Source organism: Saccopteryx leptura, chromosome 3, assembly GCF_036850995.1.
Source record: "Saccopteryx leptura isolate mSacLep1 chromosome 3, mSacLep1_pri_phased_curated, whole genome shotgun sequence".
Taxonomy (NCBI): domain Eukaryota; kingdom Metazoa; phylum Chordata; class Mammalia; order Chiroptera; family Emballonuridae; genus Saccopteryx; species Saccopteryx leptura.
The window spans coordinates 262568941-262588297 of record NC_089505.1 but is presented as its reverse complement, the minus strand read 5'-3'; the positions used below and the strand labels follow the sequence as shown (position 1 = coordinate 262588297).

The window sequence follows — 19357 nt, the reverse complement described above, 5'->3', positions numbered from 1 at the left end:
CTGTGGAAAACAGTATGGAGATTCCTCAAAAAATTGAAAATTGAACTGCCTTTTGACCCAGCCATCCTACTTTTAGGAATATACCCCAAGGACACCATAGAACGGTTCCAGAAGGAGAAATGCACCCCCATGTTTATAGCAGCATTGTTCACAGTAGCGAAAATCTGCAAACAGCCCAAGTGTCCGTCAGAGGATGAGTGGAATAAAAAGCTTTGGTACATATATACTATGGAATACTACTCAGCTATAAGAAATGATGACATCGGATCATTTACAATAACATGGATGGACCTTGATAACATTATAAGGAGTGAAATAAGTAAGTCAGAAAAAACTAATAACTATATGAACCCATGCATAGATGGGACATAAAAATGAGACTCAGAGACATGGACAAGAATGTGATGGTAACAGGGAGTGGGGTGGAGGGGTGGGAAGGGGGAAAGAAAGGAGAGGGAGGGGTGGGGGGAGGGTAGGGGCACAAAGAAAACCAGATAGAAGGTGACGGAGGATGATTTGACTTTGAGTGAGGGGTATGCAGCATAATCAAAGGTCAAAATAATCTGGAGATGTTTTCTCAGAACATATGTACCCTGATTTATCAATGTCACTGCATTAAAATTAATAAAAATAAGATAAAAAAAAAAGATGGCCTGACCAGGAGGTAGTTCAGTGGATATAATGTTGGACTGGGACACAGAGGACCCAAGGAATAAACCATGAGGTCACCGGCTTGAGCGCGGGCTCATCCAGCTTGAGCACGGGCTCACCAGTTTGAGTGCAGGGTCACTGGCTTGAGTGTGGGATCATAGACATGAGCCCATGGTCACTGACTTGAACCCAAAAGTCACTGGCTTGAGCAAGGGGTCACTCACTCTGCTGTAGCCCCCCAGTCAAGGCACATATAAGAAAGCAATCAATGAACAAGCAATCAACTAACAACTAAGATGCTGCAACAAAGAATTGGTGATTCTCAGCTCTCTCCCTTACTGTCTGTCTGTCCCTCTCTCTGACTCTCTCCGTCTCTGTAAAAAAATAAAATTATAGACAGCCACCTGGCTGGGTGGCTTGTTGGTTAGAGCATTGTCTCAAAGTATAGAAGTTGCTGGTTCAATCCCCATATAGGAACAGCATGATGTCCCTGTCTCTCTCTGTCTTCCTCTCTCACCAAAATCAATAAATTAAATAAATAAATAAATAAATAAATAAATAAATAAATAAATAAATAAAGATGAACTAACATTTCCAATACCAAAATGTACTAGAAAACCATACTAATCAAAATACAGCCTGACCTGTGGTGGCCCAGTGTATCAAGAGTCAACCTGGAATGCTGAGGATGCCGGTTCAAAAAAACCCCGGGCTTCCCCGGTCAAGGCACATATGGGAGTCGATGCTTCCTGCTCCTCCCCCCTTCTCTCTCTCTCTCTCTCTCTCTCTTCTCTAAAATGAATAAATAAATAAAAATAAAAAAAGATGACAAAATACAGTGGTACCTTGAGATACAAATTAAATTCGTTCTGTAACCAAGCTTGTAAGTCAGTCAACTCGTATACCAAACTGCTGATACTGGACCCATGTGCCAACGCACCAAATAGCGGCAGCTTCCTGAATCATTACTTGTATCTTGGAATTTCGTTTGGATCTCGAAAAAAAATATGGACCGAGTCGCAGCTCGTATCTTTAAAAAAAAAAATTGTCTGTTGCTCTGTTCGTATCTCAAGGTACCACTGTAGTATGATATTGGCATAGGATGAACATTTAGACTCTAAATGAACAACAGAACAGAATTAAGAGCTCAGAAATAAATACTGGTGGAGCGGTCTCCCACACGCTCCCAACTCTCAGACTGGTGCTTTCACCTCACAGGAGACTCAGTAGAAACTGTCAGAAGAGCAGGCAGGCCACACTTCTGGGTCTCAGAGGCCACACCTACCAGACTCCTAGGGCCACAGCCTACTGAGGTCTGTGAAAAAAGTCTAGACAGACTGACTTCTGGGGCCAAGGGGTGAAGCAACACCCAACACCCTTTCTAATCCCTTAGTTCCCCAGGCTCTAGACTCTAGCAGAGGTTTATTCAGTGGCTGATTCCAACAAGTAGCCAGCAGACAGAAGCTGCAAAAGGACAGACTCAGGGAACCTTGGACTTTTAAGTGGACTTTCCCCAGACCCAGATTGCTTGTAGCTCCAAGAAGGTTGTTGAGGGTCAGTCATGGGCAGTATTTCCCACTGGTCTGTGCAGGGTTCCTGCCAGGGAGCTCCAGGGCTGGCACATCCAGTGGCTAGCTGCAGAGAGCATCGGTTCAGGACCTAACAACTCTTGCTAGAGTGGTATTCTAAGGAAGGGCTCCTCACACCTGGCCCAGCTGAAGTGAGTTCTGCTCTCTGTGATCAGGACCAGAACAGTGGTTCATTTGCACTGGATAGGGTAGAGCAGGCGTCCCCAAACTATGGCCCGCGGGCTGCATGCAGCCCCCTGAGGCCATTTATCTGTCCCCCCACCGCACTTCTGGAAGGGCCACCTCTTTCATTGGTGGTCAATGAGAGGAGCACTGTATGTGGTGGCCCTCCAACGGTCTGAGCGACAGTGAACTGGCCCTCTGTGTAAAAAGTTTGGGGACCCCTGGTAGAGCTTCACAGTAAGCTGGCCTGGTGCTAGATATCCTGCCCTGCAGGGCAAAATTCCACAGGGAGAAGGGAGAAAGGCTTAGAGCATGGACATTTAAAGTGTGAGTCCCTGTGAGCATACTGTTGAATCTGGTTAAGAAGATTAGCCACTTTCTGAAGGCACAGTCAGTCCCAGGAGAAAACTCTCTGCCTTTCTCCTTGAGACCAGTGTCTCATCAGCTATAAGAACTTCTGCAGAGGGGACTGTTGGCCCCACTTGATCTGAACCTGCTGCTCACCTTGCTGGAAAGAAATAAGATTTGAGTACCCAGCAGTGGCTGGGGGATTAGTCTCTGGAGTAGGGGCCATAATCCCTGCCCAAGAGACCCCTAAAGTAGGGGGACCCACTAATGTTGTATTCCCAATCCCAGCTGCCTGAACCTAACAAGATTGCAACCTGTTGAGGGTTTGGTTAGGTGAGGCCAGCCTGGATCCACACTACAGTCTTTCTAAAGAAGACTCTGGGAAGACCAGGCAGTTGGAAGAGGAGGTGGAGCAGCTGAAAAATGGAGGCAAATCTTACGAAGCTTGGGGCTTTTACGGAGTTGCTGTCAGCTCTAAGCAGGACGAAGCTGATCCTTATACACAGGTTGGCCTTTTCCACACTACCCAGGCACAGATAATGCAGACACAAACACAAAAAGAGCAGTAGCTGCAGACAAGTAGCCCACAGTAGGTTACAAATAACAGCTGATACCAACCCAAGAAGATCTAGAACGAACATAACTGGTAGCTGGTGGCAGACAGCACCAACCACAGACTCAGCTAGCTACATAAGCAGCACGCCCAAAGGAGTCCATACACAGACAAAATGGGTAGACAAAGAAATGTGACCCAAATGAATCAATAAGAAAAATCCCCAGAAAAAGAACTAAATGAAATGGAAGAAACCAAACTAGCAAATGCAGAGTTTGAAATAATGATTTTTAGGAAGTTCAAGGATCTTAGAGCAACAATGGATGGACATAATGAGCACCTAAAGAAAGAGATAGAAAACATCAAAAAGAACACTGAAATCATAAAAAAGAACCAATCAGAAATGACAAATACAATATGAGAAATAAAGACTGCACTAGAAGGAATCAACAGCAGGCTGGAGGAAGCAAAAAATTGAATCAACGATTTAGAAGACAAGATAAATATAAGCACAGAAGTAGAGCAGCAAAATGAAAGGAGGCTCAAGAAGACTGAGGGAACTCTAAGAAACCTCTGTGACAACATGAAGAGAAACAATATCCATATCATAGGAGTTCCTGAAGGAGAAGAGAATGAACAAGGGATAGAGAACCTGTTTGAAAAAATCATAGCCGAAAATTTCACTAAATTGATGAAGGAAAAAGTCACACAAGTTCAAGAAGCACAGAGTCCCATTAAAGTGAACCCAAGGAGGCCTACACCAAGACACATCATAATTAAAATGCCAAATTAAGAGACAAAGAAAGAATACTAAAAGTTGCAAGAGCTAGGCCTAAAGAAAGAAGAGTGAGTGGGGCGGCAAGATGGCGATGGAGTAGGCGGACATACCAACTTCCACCTCCCAGAACCAAAGTGGATTACAAACTAATTTTAAGAACCATCATCTGGAAAAACCAACTTTGGACTAAACTAAGAGGACTCTTTAACCAAGGAACACTGAAGAAGCCACACTGAGACTGGTAGGAAAAGCGGAAACGTGGAGAGGGCTGCCCAGCTCCCGGGAGCAAATGGCAGCCCGGAGAGACTCGCATGGTGGGAAGTGAGTTTAGCAGAGAGGGGAGGGCCCTGGGCCCCAGGAACAAAACCCCAGCCTGCAGCCCCAAAGCCTAGAAGAAGTGTATGGACAGTATTTAGCTGCAAAACAAGTCAGATTACTGTTTGTGAGAAAGACAGATTTCTCAGACCCAGGATTCTTCTTAAAGGGACCGCGCAGAAAAGCTCTCTCACAACCACTCACCTGGGGCTCTGGGGGACAGGGAGAGAGGACATGACCGGAGTAGCAGGAAGAGAGTGTAATCTAGGAGGCAGAAACACTTTGAGGAACAGCTACCCTAACCTGTGGGCTGAGTCACCCCCCAAATCTGAAGTGAATATTTTCCCCGGAACCAGCAATACTAGCAAAGGGAACCAGGACACCAGCCAAACAAGCTCTTCTGCAGCACTCAGAGCAGAGTCGCTTAGAAGAAGGGAGCCTTAAGGAATATAGGAATACAGTATTGAGTGCTAGGGTCTAAGCTGCAGCACCCACACCCACACTGCTGAGGGCTCACCGGAGGGCAGGCGGCGGCCAGCATGCGAAAGTGTGGTCCTGTTAGCAGGGGTGGAAGCTGGGCCGGCCATGACTGAGGCTTAGCGTGAGCTCAGTATCACCCAGCAAAGGCAGAAGGGGTGCACAAAAGTGGTCAGCCAGATGCGGGCCCGCCTGCAATCGCGCCCACTGGGGAAAGGCGAAAGCCTGGGAACTGCAGAGACCTGCGGCTGAGCGCCGGCCCACAGAGCCATGGCTTGCGGCCGGACTCGCGAGCAAAGCTCCACCCACAGGGGCCAGGCGAAGACCCACAGCTAGCAAAGGTGCTCAACACTACCCACAGTGTCAAGGCTTGTGGCCCCAGGCGTGGCACACAGCCCCACCCGCGGGAGCAAAGCGAAGGCCAAGGCTTGTAGACCAAGGCTCGTGAACACAGCCCCTCCTGTGGAGGAGAGGTGGAAACCACAGCAACAGGCACAGCTGGCAGACGCCAGCAAAGCCCATATGCGAACACCCAAGGCAGCAGCAGAGGGGGTGGTGGACCTGCAGACAGACCACACCTAGGGAACACAGAGGCCACATCCATTGGACTCCAGTGGGCACATGGGCACACCCTTCTTATACACAGATAAAATGGGAAGGCAGAGAAATGCAACCCAATTGAATCAAGAGAAATCCCCAGAAAAGAACTTGAATGAGTCAGATATAACCAAATTACCAGATGCAGAGTTTAAAATAATGATCGTAAGGATGCTCAGAGATCTTACAACAACAATAGATGGTCATAATGAACAACTAAATAAAGAGATAGCAAGTATAAAAAAGGACATTGAAATAATAAAAAAGAATCAGTCAGAAATGATAATAACAATATCAGAAATGAAGACAAAATGGAAGGAATTAAAAGCAGGATGGATGAAGCTGAGGATCGAAACAGCAAGTTAGAAGACAAGATAAACGAAGGCACAGAAGCAGAGCAGCATAAAGAAAAGAAACTCAATATGTCTGAGGAAACTTTAAGAGAGCTCTGTGACAACATGAAGAGAAATACCATCCACATTATAAGGCTTCCTGAAGAACAAGAGAAAGAACAAGGGAGAGAGACTTTATTCAATCAAATCATAGCTAAAAACTTCCCTAAATTGATGCAGGAAAAAGCCACACAAGTTCAAGAAGCACAGAGAATTCCATTAAAGAGAAACCCAAAAAAATCTACACCAAAACACATCATAATTAAAATACCATAGCTAAGTGATAAAGAGAAAATATTAAAAGCTGCTAGAGAAAAAAAGGCTATCACCTACAAAGGAGCCCCCCATAAGGATGACATCTGACTTCTCAACAGAAACACTTGAGGCCAGAAGGGAATGGTAAGAAATATTCAAAGTAATGCAGAACAAGAACCTACAACCAAGACTACTTTATCCAACAAGGCTATCATTTAAAATTGAAGAAGAAATAAAAAGCTTCCCAGACAAAAAAAAATCTCAAGGAATTCATTACAACCAAACCAATGCTGCAAGAAATGTTAAGGGGCTTGTTGTAAACAGATCAAAGAAGGAAAAGAATATAGCAAAAGAGGAATACAGCTTTAAAAAATAAAATGGCAATAAACAACTACATATCAATAATAACCTTAAATGTAAAGGGATTAAATGAGCCAATCAAAAGACATAGGGTAGCTGTGTGGATAAGAAAACAGGATCATATATATGCTGTCTACAAGAGACACATCTTTTTTTGTGGCAGAGACAGAGATAGTCAGAGAGAAGGAGAGATAGGGACAGACAGACAGGAAGGAAGAGAGATGAGAAACATCAATTCTTCGATGCAGTTTCTTAGTTGTTCATTGATTGATTTCTCATATTGCCTTGACTGGGGTACTACAGCAGACTGAGTGACCCCTTGCTCAAGCCAGCGACCCTGGGCTCAAGCTGGTGAGCCTTGCTGAAACCAGATGAGCCTGTGCTCAAGCTGGCAACCTCAGAGTCTCGAACCTGGGTTCTCAGCATCCCAGTCTGATGGTCTCTCCACCTGTGCCACCACCTAATCAGGCAAGAGACACATCTTAAAACAAAAGATGCACTTTGACTGAAGGTAAAAGGATGGAAAAAATATTTCATGCAAATGGAAATAAAAAAAAAGCTAGGGTAGCAATACTTATATCACACAAAATGAACTTTAAAACAAAGGCTATAGTAAAAGATAAAGGAGGTCAACCACATAATGATAAAGGGAGCAATCCAACAGGAAGATATAACCATTATAAATATCTATGCACCTAATATAGAAGCATCTAAGTATGATATATAAAGCAGACTTTGATGGACTTAAAGAGCAAGATCAACAGCAATACTATAATAGTAGGGGATTTCAATACCCCACTAACATCACTAGAATGATCCTCAAGAAAGAAAATTAACAAAGAAACAGCAGACTTAAAGGACACACTAGATCAGGGGTATTCAACCTTTTTATACCTACCGCCCACTTTTGTATCTCTGTTAGTAGTAAAATTTTCTAACTGCCCACCGGTTCCACAGTAATGGTGATTTATAAAGTAGGGAAGTAACTTTACTTTATAAAATTTATAAAGCAGAGTTATAGCAAGTTAAAGCATAGAATAATAATTACTTACCAAGTACTTTATGTCAGATTTTTGCTAAGTTTGGCAGAATAAATCTTTACAAAACAACATACTATAGTTAAATCTATCTTTTTATTTACACTTTGGTTGCTCAGCTACCGCCCACCATGAAAGCTGGCACACCCACTAGTGGGCGGTAGGGACCAGGTTGACTACCACTGCACTAGTTCAACTTGATTTAATGAATATGTTCAGAACCGTTCACCCTAAAGCAGCAGAATATACATTCTTTTCAAGTGCTCATGGTACATTCTCTAGGATAGACCACATGTTAGTGCACATAAGCTGTCTCAACAAATTTAAGAAGATTGAAATCATATCAAGCATTTTCTCTGATCATAATGGTATGACACTAGAAATCAACCACAACAGAAAAACTGAAAAATATTCAAACTTTGAAACTAAATAGCATGTTATTAAATAATGAATGGGTTAACAATAAGATCAAAGAAGAAATTTAAAAATTTCTAGTAACGAATAATAATGAGCATACAACAACTCAAAATTTATGGGACGCAGCAAAAGCAATACTAAGAGAGAAGTTCATAGCATTACAAGCATACCTTAAGAAGCTAGAAAAGGCCTCAGCAATCTTGAAAATAAAGAATAAAGTGGGAGGTATCACACCTCCTGATATCAAGTTATACTACATGTCCATTGTAATGAAAACAGCATGGTATTGGCATAAAAACAGGCATATAGATCAATGAGACAGAACAGAGAACCCAGAAATAAAACTACGCTTTTATGGTCAATTGATATTTGACAAAGGAGGTAAGAGCATACAACAGAGTAAAGACAGTCTCTAATAAATGGTGTTGGGAAAATTAGACAGGTACATGCAAAAAAATTAAACTAGACCACCAAATTACACCATTCACAAAAATAAACTCAAAATGGATAAAAAACTTAAATGTAAGTCATGAAACCATAAACATCTTGGAAGAAAATATAGGCAGTAAACTCTCTGATATCTCTCGTTAGCAATATTTTTGCCTATATATCTCCATGGGCAAGTGAAATAAAGGACAAAATAAACAAATGGGACTATATCAAAATAAAAAGCTTTTGTACAGGAAAAGACACCATTAACAAAATAAAAAGACAAACCACACAATGGGAGAACATACTCGCCAATATGTCCGATAAGGGATTAATAACAAAAATGTATAAAGAACTTCTAAAACTGAACGCCAGAAAGTTAAACAATCCAATTTAAAAATGGGCAAAGAAACTAAACAGACACTTCTCCAAAGAGGATAGACAGGTGGCAAATAGGCATATGAGAAAATGTTCAATATCACTAATCATCAGAGAAATACAAATTAACACCACAATGAGATACCACCTCACACCTGTCAGAATGGCACTCATTAACAAATCAACACACAGTAAGTGCTGGTGAGGATGTGGAGAAAAGGGAACCCTCCTGCACTGCTGGTGGGAATGCAGACTTGTACAGCCACTATGGAAAACATTGTGGTGTTTCCTCAAAAAATTAAAAATGGACCTGCCTTTTGACCCAGCTATCCCACTATTAGGAATATATCCTAAAACAAAATCACTGTTTCAAAAGAAAAAATGCACCCCCATGTTTATTGCAGCATTGTTTACAATAGCCAAAATCTGGAAACAGCCCAAGTGTCCGTCAGTGAACGAGTGGATTAAAAAGTGGTGGTACATGTACACAATGGACTACTACATGGCCATAAAATAGAAGGAAATCTTACCTTTTGCATGGATGGACCTGGAGACTATTATGCTAAGTGAAATAAGCCAGGCAGAGAATGACAAATATCATATGATCTCACTTATATGTGGAATCTAATGAACAAAGTGAACTGAGGAACAAAATAGAGGCAGAAGTGGGGTCACAGGAACCAGAGGTACAGCTGTCAGAGACAAGGGAGATGAGGGGATGGGATCAGAGAAGGTAAAGGGATTTGTGAAATTATATATACATAACAGAGATACAGATAACAGGACAGCAAATCCCAGTGGGAAGGGAGGAGGGAGTTAGGGGGAGGGGGGCAAAGGGGTGTAATGGGGAACATGGGGGTGGGGGTGAGGGAGTTATATTCAGTGGGACACTTGAATCCATGTTAATATAATAAATTAGAATTAATAAAAAATAAAGAAAGAAATAAACGCTGGTCAATTGATTTTTGCCAAAGGGGCCAAAAAATTCAATGGTTAAAGAAAAGTCCTTTTCTTAACAAATGATGCTGGGAAAACTACACACCAATATGCAAAGAAATGCATATGACCCCTACCTCACACAATATGCAAAAATTAATTCAAAGTAGGTCACAGACCTAAATATATAAAACTCTTAGAAGAAAACACAGTATCTTAATTTAGGTAAAGAATCCTTAGATACAACAGCAAAAGCACAGCCATAAAAGAAAAGATACAACAGCAAAAGTACAGCCATAAAAGAAAAGATACAACAGCAAAAAGCACAGCCATAAAAGAAAAGATACAACAGCAAAAGAACAGCCATAAAAGAAAAGATATAACAGCAAAAGCACAGCCATAAAAGAAAAGATGCAACAGCAAAAGTACAGCCATAAAAGAAAAGATATATAGGTGGCAGAGTGTATAGAGTAATTACCTGGGACCCTGAGGTCCAAGGTTTGAAACGCAAGGGCTCTCATGAAGCTTGAGCACAGGCTCACCAACTTAAGTATGGGGTTGCTGGCTTGAGCATAGGATCACAGATATCCCATGGTCAATGGCTTGAGCCCAAGATCACTGGCTTGAACAAGGGGTCACTGACTCGGCTAGAGCCCCCTGGTCAAGGTATGTATGAGAAGTGATCAATGAACAACTAAAGTGACACAACTATGAGTTGATGTTTCTCATCTCTATCCTTTCCTTTCTTTTTGTCTGTCTCTCTCTTTCTGGCTAAAAAAAAGATAAAAATAAAAATCCTTATTAAAAAAATTAGGAGAAATATCTCTGAAGATTAGGCACAGATTTCTTAGGTATGATACTAACATAACGATCCATAACAGAAAAATTCTCAAATTGGACTTCAAGAAAATTAAAGACTTCTACCCTTAGAAAGAACTACCTTATGACCCAGCAATCCCTCTACTGGGTATATACCCCAAAACTCAGAGACATTGATACGTAAAGACACATGTAGCCCTATGTTCATTGCAACATTGTTCACAGTGGCCAAGACATGGAAACAACCAAAAAGCCCTTCAATAGATGACTGGATAGGCCCTTGCCGGTTGGCTCAGTGGTAGAGCGTCGGCCTGGTGTGCGGAAGTCCCAGGTTCGATTCCCGGCCAGGGCACACAGGAGAGGCGCCCAACTGCTTAGAGGCGCCCAACTGCTTAGAGGCGCCCAACTGCTTATCCACCCCTCCCCCTCCCCCTCTCCTTCCTCTCTGTCTCTCTCTTCCCCTCCCGCAGCCAAGGCTCCATTGGAGCAAAAGATGGCCCGGGCACTGGGGATGGCTCCTTGGCCTCTGCCCCAGGCGCTTGAGTGGCTCTGGTCACAACAGAGCGACGCCCCGGATGGGCAGAGCATCGCCCCCTGGTGGGCGTGCCGGGTGGATCCTGGTCAGGCGCATGCGGGAGTCTGTCTGACTGCCTCCCCATTTCCAGCTTCAGGAAAAAAAAAAAAAATAGATGACTGGATAAAGAAGATGTGGCACATATACACTATGGAATACTACTCAGCCATAAGAAATGATGACATCGGATCATTTACAACAAAATGGTTGGATCTTGATAACATTATACGGAGTGAAATAAGTAAATCAGAAAAAACTAAGAATTGTATGATTCCATACATTGGTGGGACATAAAAACGAGACTAAGAGACATGGACAAGAGTGTGGGGGTTATGGGGGGGGAAGAGGGAGAGGGAGAGGGAAAGGGGAGGGAGAGGGGCACAAAGAAAACTAGATAGAAGGCTGACTTTGGGCGATGGATATGCAACATAATTGAATGACAAGATAACCTGGACATGTTTTCTTTGAACATATGTACCCTGATTTGTTGATGTGACCTCATTAAAATTAATAAAAATTTATATATAAAAAAAAGATACTGTTAAGAGAATTAGAAGACAAGCCAGAGACTAGAGAAAACACCTGCAAATCATTTATCTGATAAAGGGTTTGTAGTCATACAATGAAATACTGCTCATAAATAAAAGAATGAACCATCAATTAATACACCAAATGGGTTAAGTTAAAAATATTTATGCTGAGTGTAATAAGTCAGTCAAAAAAGAATACCTACTATATAATTTCATTTATATAAAATACTAGGAAATGCAAAGCAGACTGAAAAGAGAGTAGAGGTGGCCTAGGGCCTGGAGAAGAAGCTGTGGTGGGGAGAGAGGGATCACTGAGAGAAATAAGGGAACTCTGTGGTGGTACACATGTCAAAACTTATCAGATTGGGTACTTTACTTTGTTGTATGTATGCCAGCTTACACAAAGTCATTTTTAAAAGGAAGTGGAACAAATGTGACAAAATATTAACATTTATTAATGAGTGCATGGCTGTTATATTTCTCCATACTTTTCTGTATATTTGAAATATTTCCTAATTTAATTTAGAAAACCTAATCAAACCTTTTAATGTTACAGCTAAGGGAACTGTGTAAATGGGAGAGATAAGACTGGAATCTCCCAGTTCAAAACTTTCTATTCTATCATGGGGAAAAAGTAGAACTTGCAAACATATATAAGGTTTAGAGAGAAACGCTTACCCTTAAATTTATTCACTGTCCCAATGTTTTGAAGAATTCTTTTAGGACTGCTTGCTGCCAAACAAGCTGCCTTCTCATATTCACCAAGTGAGATTAATTCATTGAACCTACAGCCGTTGTATTTCATTATACATTAAAAATATTGTATATAAACAAAAAAAACTGATTAGAAATGTCTAATACAGACTAAATATAGTGACATAGTAATAGAGAAAAGCAGTTGCAATAAATTATAACTAGATTCATATATTCTATAAGATGGTCTTTCTCTTTTTTCCCCCTAATATTCTGTCATTTGTAGCCTCAGAATAAAACTCTCGCCTGCCAGTTGACTTTGAACCTGACCCTGTACTTAATTCCTATAGTATTTATAGCAAGCCATAAAAAATGGACAGAACATGAAGTGAATTTACAATGAGCTCAGATATTTTCTCTCATAAAGTCTCCAGGTAAAAGGCGGTGTCAGGGGAAGAAAGGGCAATCTGCTTAAGTGGCTCACCCAGAGGAAATATTAATTGAACACAAAGGCTGTTAAGTTGAAGATCAAGAGGTGTCCATGGATTTCAGAAGCCTAAATTGCTCTGCCAGGCATGAGACTCCCAAGTAAATATGAGACTAACAAAGCAGAAAGGATACTAGTTCAAATAACTTAAGCCTCTACTAATCTTCCTAGGGCAGAATGTCTTCAAATAAGCCCTTACCTCACATTTAAAACTATGGCAAACATGATTTACACAGTGTTGCAAATGAATGTGGGACCCCAGAGAAGAAAAACACCAATGTAATATTAAGCCATGGGTAGTCAACCTTTTTATACCTACCGCCCACTTTTGTATCTCTGTTAGTAGTAAAATTTTCTAACCACCCACCGGTTCCACAGTAATGGTGATTTATAAAGTAGGGAAGTAACTTTACTTTATAAAATTTATAAAGCAGAGTTACAGCAAGTTAAAGCGTATAATAATAATTACTTACCAAGTACTTTATGTCAAATTTTCGCTAAGTTTGGCAGAATAAATCTTTATAAAACAACTTACTATAGTTAAATCTATCTTTTTATTTATACTTTGGTTGCTCAGCTACCGCCCACCCTGAAAGCTGGAACACCCACTAGTGGGCGGTAGGGACCAGGTTGACTACCACTGTATTAAGCAAAATACAGAAAACTTTTAACCTCAACAAGGGTTTATCTCTCATATCTAAAGTTGGTAGACTTAGAAAAGCATACAGTGTAAGGAAAAAACACAGGCTTTGTTGTCTCTCAAACTAATCTTCACAAATAAGTAACATATCAACATGCAAATCAACAGCATGAAAACTGTTTAACATTGGGAATATTACATATGTTGATTACATATGACTTTATAGCCTATGAATTAATCTCTTAAAGAATAAAGTCTTAAATTTCTTTAAGCCTCTAATATATATTATATATAATATCTTAAGTATCAAGCAAAAATATACCTTCTTAATATGTAATAGAATGAAAATAGTGAGAAAAAAGCAAGACTAATTTGGTTAGGTCCTAACCGTTAGGATTATCTGACTCAAGAAGAAGACATTCTCAAAAAACATTTTATAATACCAAGTTGATGGTGAGGAAATGCAAGAAATATATAAATAAAATTTAAATCAAAACTATAATATACGCATATTCTCTGAAATATTTCCTAGACTACCAATACAGTATTTTTTCACAAAGAAGCTATTTTTTTTATTCTAGCTTACTTTCTAATTTGTCTACTAGAGTAAAAATTTAAAGATACAAAAGCTAGACACTACAGCTCGTCAAGATGCTAAATAAATGTGCTAAACATTTAATAAGTAAATATTAAATATGTACTTAATAAGTATTTGAATATATATTAAATAAATGCAATATTATTTTAACAAGAAAAAATCAAAGCTTAAAATACTTGCCTTTCAATGTAGTAAAGCAAAATTTCAGCTTCTTTTGCCTTGCCTGGATCGAATAGTTCTTCAAAAATGCCTTGGTCAACTATAAATACCAAAAGACCCACCAGATGATATTTAAGGTTATAATCAAGAGAAAATAATGAGCATATAGATGTTTAATACCGACAACTTAATGCTGGTTTCTAATAGCACCAACCTCCTCTAAACTGAGTAGCCACCCTTTCCCTTTCTTCCTTATTTTAAGGTACATTTTCAGATATTATCTGTGGCTCCCCACATCTATTCTTTACCAATTATCTGTCAGCTGTTGAAAAAAGACGCCAATAGGGCAACAGAGACCTAACAGAAATAGTACATTTTTGCTTTCTTTAAACTCAGCCTAGGAAAATTCCCACTCTTTAGCTTTCTGGGGGGGAGGGGTAAGTAATGTTTTTTTAAATAAACTACCGTGTGGCCCTGGCCGGTTGGCTCAGCGGTAGAGTGTCGGCTTGGCGTGAGGAGTCCCGGGTTCGATTTCTGGCCAGGGCACACAGGAGAAGCGCCCATCTGCTTCTCCACCCCTCCGCCGCGCCTTCCTCTCTGTCTCTCTCTTCCCCTCCCGCAGCCGAGGCTCCATTGGAGCAAAGATGGCCCAGGCGCTGAGGATGGCTCTGTGGCCTCTGCCTCAGGCGCTAGAATGGCTCTGGATGCAACAGAGCGACGCCCCAGAGGGGCAGAGCATCTCCCCCGGTGGGCATGCCGGGTGGATCCTGGTCGGGCGCACGAGGGAGTCTGTCTGACTGCCTCCCCGTTTCCAGCTTTGGAAAAATGAAAATAAATAAATAAATAAATAAATAAATAAACAAACTACCGTGTATTTCTTTAGTTTCCTCAGCTTGATTCAGGAAGCTTTGAAATGAGCTGCTCATATCAGATTTTATCCATGAAATAAGTGCATTTAAAATATTCTGCAGTCTTTGATGACTATAAAGATAAAAACATCAACAACATACTGAACCTAAAATAACATAGAGAAATATTAGAATAAACACAATAAAAGCTTAAAACTTGAAATCAACTTGTGTACCGAAACTGTAATTCTTTGTTCAGATTTTCAGCTATATCTCGCCGTTTTAGTACCACAATCATTTCCTCCTCTAAATCTGCCTTCTTCTGAGCTGGTACATATTTTTTTGACATTAGTTGTTTAATTTCTGCATATTTATCTTCAAGATGTTTCAGGTATTTATTGAGAGCATCTAAATTGACGGATTTTTCGAAAGTCATACCTATGGGAAAAGGGAACAAATCAAACAAGCCAAGCCACATGTGGGACTCTTGTGCTCAAAAGCAAAATAGGTCAGAGAGTTCTCTATGTCAAAAAATAGTTAAGAAATGGTAGCATGAGCTTATAGTTTACTGAACATAAACAGAATTAGCATACAATTTTAAATGGCTAGCAGTTTTTAAACATAGCAGTGAGGATTACAGGAAGACTGATTGTCCAAACCGTAGCATCTTAAAAAAGAAAATTTAAACGACCTCATCACCACATCTTGCAAACCCCTGAGTATTGCTATTATTCAGTAACACTAAGCGTATCTGCCTCCCAATTCAGGATTTCTGCCTAGTGATATCTCTTTAACCAAATCTGCCATTAAACTACTACAGCTAACCCCAGGGTAATCTAGCTCTTCTCTCCAATGCAAAGTTTATAAATGCTAGCCATATCTTCAGTCCTCTCTCCCTTTCTAATTGTGCCTTCTACTCATTATTCATAACAATACACACACACTCACACACACTAAAAATGACTTCCTTTCTCCTTCAGGCTAATTATTGCCTTTAAAGGCATACCTAAAAATTCTCCTCCAGAAACTCCCCTGGATTAATTCAATTCAATTTTAATCATTGCCTTACCCTGAATTCTCTCAGCATTTAATCAACTTGTCAGTTATTCTGTACTTATTTATATATATCTTACTTATGTTTTGTTAGTCATAAATTTATATTTAAAAGGGAATCTAGTCCCTGCCCGCACCAAACACTGGCTAATCGTTCAACCTCAGTTGAAATCCTCTGGTGTGGAGTAGCTCATTATTTCAAGACATAACTTCTTCCATTGAATAAAAATCTAACTTCCTAAATTTCCACCTATTGATTCTGCTTCTGGATAAACACGAGCTGAAATCCATAAGAGTTTTCAATAGTTATCTATTCTCAAAGACTTCTTTGACTGACCAGGTCATAGTGCAGTGGATGGAGGGTTGACCTGAGATGTTGAAGACCCAGGTTTAAAACCCTGATGTCACCAGCTTGAGCACGGGCTCACTGGCTTGACTGCGGGTTCACCAGCTTGAGCACAGGATCATAAACATGACCCCATGGTCGCTGGCTTGAGCAAGGGGTCATTGGCTCAGCTAGAGACCCCCAGTCAAGGCACATGTGAGAAATCAATCAATGAACAACTAAGGTGCAGTGACTAGGAGTTGATGCTTCTCATCTCTCTCCCTTCCTGTCTGTCTGTCCCTGTCTCTCTCTCAATCTCTCTCTCGGGCGCTAAAAAACACACACACCAAAAAAAAAAAAAAAAAAAAAACAAAACACTTTCTTGTCTCCAGGATGAATTATTTGTAATTCCTCTATCTATTCATCATACAAACCTCTCAACATCCTTGATAAATTCATCAATATGAATTAATAATATTCACCAGAACTTAACACACTACAGTTGTTTCATGTATTAACCATGGGTTCTCAAACTCTAGAGGACATCAGAACAACCTGGAGGACTTGTTAAAACTGTTAGGCTCCACCTCCACCTCCACCTCCACCCATTCCCATCACTGGAGTTCTGACAGCAGTCAGTCCGCTGTGAGGCCAAAGAATTCGCATTTCTAAAAGGTTCCCAATTAATGCTGCTGTTGACCAGGAGCCACACTTTAAGAACCCTTACACTTTACAGAATCCAGTCAGACTGGAACTCCTTTAATCTTTTAGGGTTTTCTCATTCCCTTGTTTCTACCTAGAGTCCTGGCTAAAGTTGTTTGTAAAGTATACATTAAGTCCTGGTATACTTGGAAGATATACACATAGCACATATATATTCATTCACGTAATAGATAATAACTGAGAAGAGTTAGAATTTCTTTCAAATATTTTACAAAAAAACACAGTACCTGGAATTGGTTTTGAAGGATTTTTGCAGAAAGTAAAAGGTTTTACTTCTTTTATGTCATACTCTGCCCTAAGTTGTTTCACTTTGTCTATTTGCAATTGAATCTTTGAAGAATTACTTTCAATAACCCTCATTCTGAAAAACAAAAAGGCTTTCTTATGTTTCTATCAACTAACTTATTTAATCCTAAAATGTAAAATAAAGCAGGTTAAATAATTAATTTATTTTGCCTAATTATCATTTTGAACCATAATAGATTTAGGTGGAAGATTATAAAACAGTGCCCCCCCAAAAGTTTTCTAACCTCACAAGTGAGGAACAGTTATCTCTCAGAGCATCAATATAATACTATGATTCATAACCTTATTGAAAATGTATGTGTTAAACATAATAATCTGGCCACAATGTACCATGTCTATTCCTTTAAGGTGAAAATTACCTTTGCAATTTAAAAATTATTTTTGTAAGTAATTGTATTCATTTCTTAGGGCTGCCATTGCAAATGACCACAAACTTGATGGCTTAGAACAACAGGAATGTATTCTCTACAGTTCTGGATGCCAGCAAAATCAGTATCCCTGGCCCAAATTCAAAGTGTTGTCAGGACCACGCTGGGGGAGAATCTGTTCCTGTCTTGTCCTGCCGCTGAGGGGTGCTGGACTCCTGTGGCCACATCATTTCAGTCTCTGCCTTCGTGGCTGCACTCCCTTCTCCTCCTCTGTCTGTCAACACTCCCTCTGCCCATCTCTAATAAGGACACTTGTGACTGAGGTTAGTAAACTTGTGACACTTTTGCCATATGGATAACCTGAGATAATCTCCCCATCTCAAGATCTTTAATGTAATCACATCTGCAAAGACCCTTTTCCAAATAAGATAACATCTACAGATTCCCCAGATTAGGACCTGATATCTTTAGGAGCCATTATTCAGCACACTACAGCAATTTTGATCCTAGAGCAAGAGCAGCGGTCAGGAACCTTTTTGGCTGAGAGAGCCATGAACGCCACATATTTTAAAATGTAATTCTGTGAGAGCCATACAACAACCCATGTACCTTACACATTATCTAATAAAAATTTGGTGTTATTGTCTTGGAGGACAGCTCGAGCCACTTGAAACCATGAACATGAGCGGTAGGAAATGAATGGATTTTAATACATGAGAATGTTTTATATTTTTAACGTTATTATTTTTTTTATTAAAGATTTGTCTGCGAGCCAGATGCAGCCATCAAAAGAGCCACATCTGGCTCGCGAGCCATAGGTTCCCAACCCCTGAGCTAGAGGAATAGTAGCACTTCTCTGGGATAAAACTGAATTCCTCCTAAAATGGGGATCTCAAATACCAAGAAGTAGATATAAACCTCTTTTAAGCACTATTTGAAGTCTACTTCCTAGCTTATCACTGAGATGTTGGCCCAGGGAGAAAATAACAAATTAAAATAAATTAGATAAATAAATGTCACAGAGTTTTTGGCAAATTGAAAACAAGTGTGTCAGTAGATAACTGCTGTCTGTATCTGATTCTTGGTAACTATAGGTTGGTCAGAACAAGAGCTTGCAGTATTTATGAAAGTGGAACTGCAAAAATGAAATATCTTTCAGCTTTCATCCATGTAAACTTATGCTTGTGAAAGAAAGCAATGTTAAAAGGAAATAGACTTTTGCCCTGCCCAGTTGGCTCAGTGGTAGAGCATCGGCCTGGCGTGCAGGAGTCCCGGGTTCGATTCCCGGCCAGGGCACACAGGAGAAGCGCCCATCTGCTTCTCCACCCCTCCCCCTCTCCTTCCTCTCTGTCTCTCTCTTCCCCTCCTGCAGCCAAGGCTCCATTGGAGCAAAGTTGGCCCGGGCGCTGAGGATGGCTCCATGGCCTCTGCCTCAGGAGCTAGAATGGCTCTGGTTGCAACAGAGCAATGCCCCAGATAGGCAGAGCATCGCCCCCTGGTGGGCATGCCGGGTGGATACCGGTCGGGCGCATGCGGGAGTCTGTCTGACTGCCTCCCCAT

General features: G+C 40.6%; 1 protein-coding gene across 1 annotated transcript in view; it reads right to left on the bottom strand.

The window, feature by feature from the left end:
• Positions 1–19357, bottom strand: part of CLHC1 (clathrin heavy chain linker domain containing 1) — a 53753-nt gene that overhangs the window by 19773 nt on the left and 14623 nt on the right. Inside the window, exons 4-8 of the mRNA XM_066372385.1 lie at positions 17351–17484; positions 15259–15460; positions 15043–15155; positions 14196–14274; positions 12276–12382 (exon numbers count right to left, since the gene is read on the bottom strand). Coding sequence (XP_066228482.1) covers positions 12276–12382; positions 14196–14274; positions 15043–15155; positions 15259–15460; positions 17351–17484 — 635 coding nt within the window. The remainder of the gene's footprint in view (positions 1–12275; positions 12383–14195; positions 14275–15042; positions 15156–15258; positions 15461–17350; positions 17485–19357) is intronic.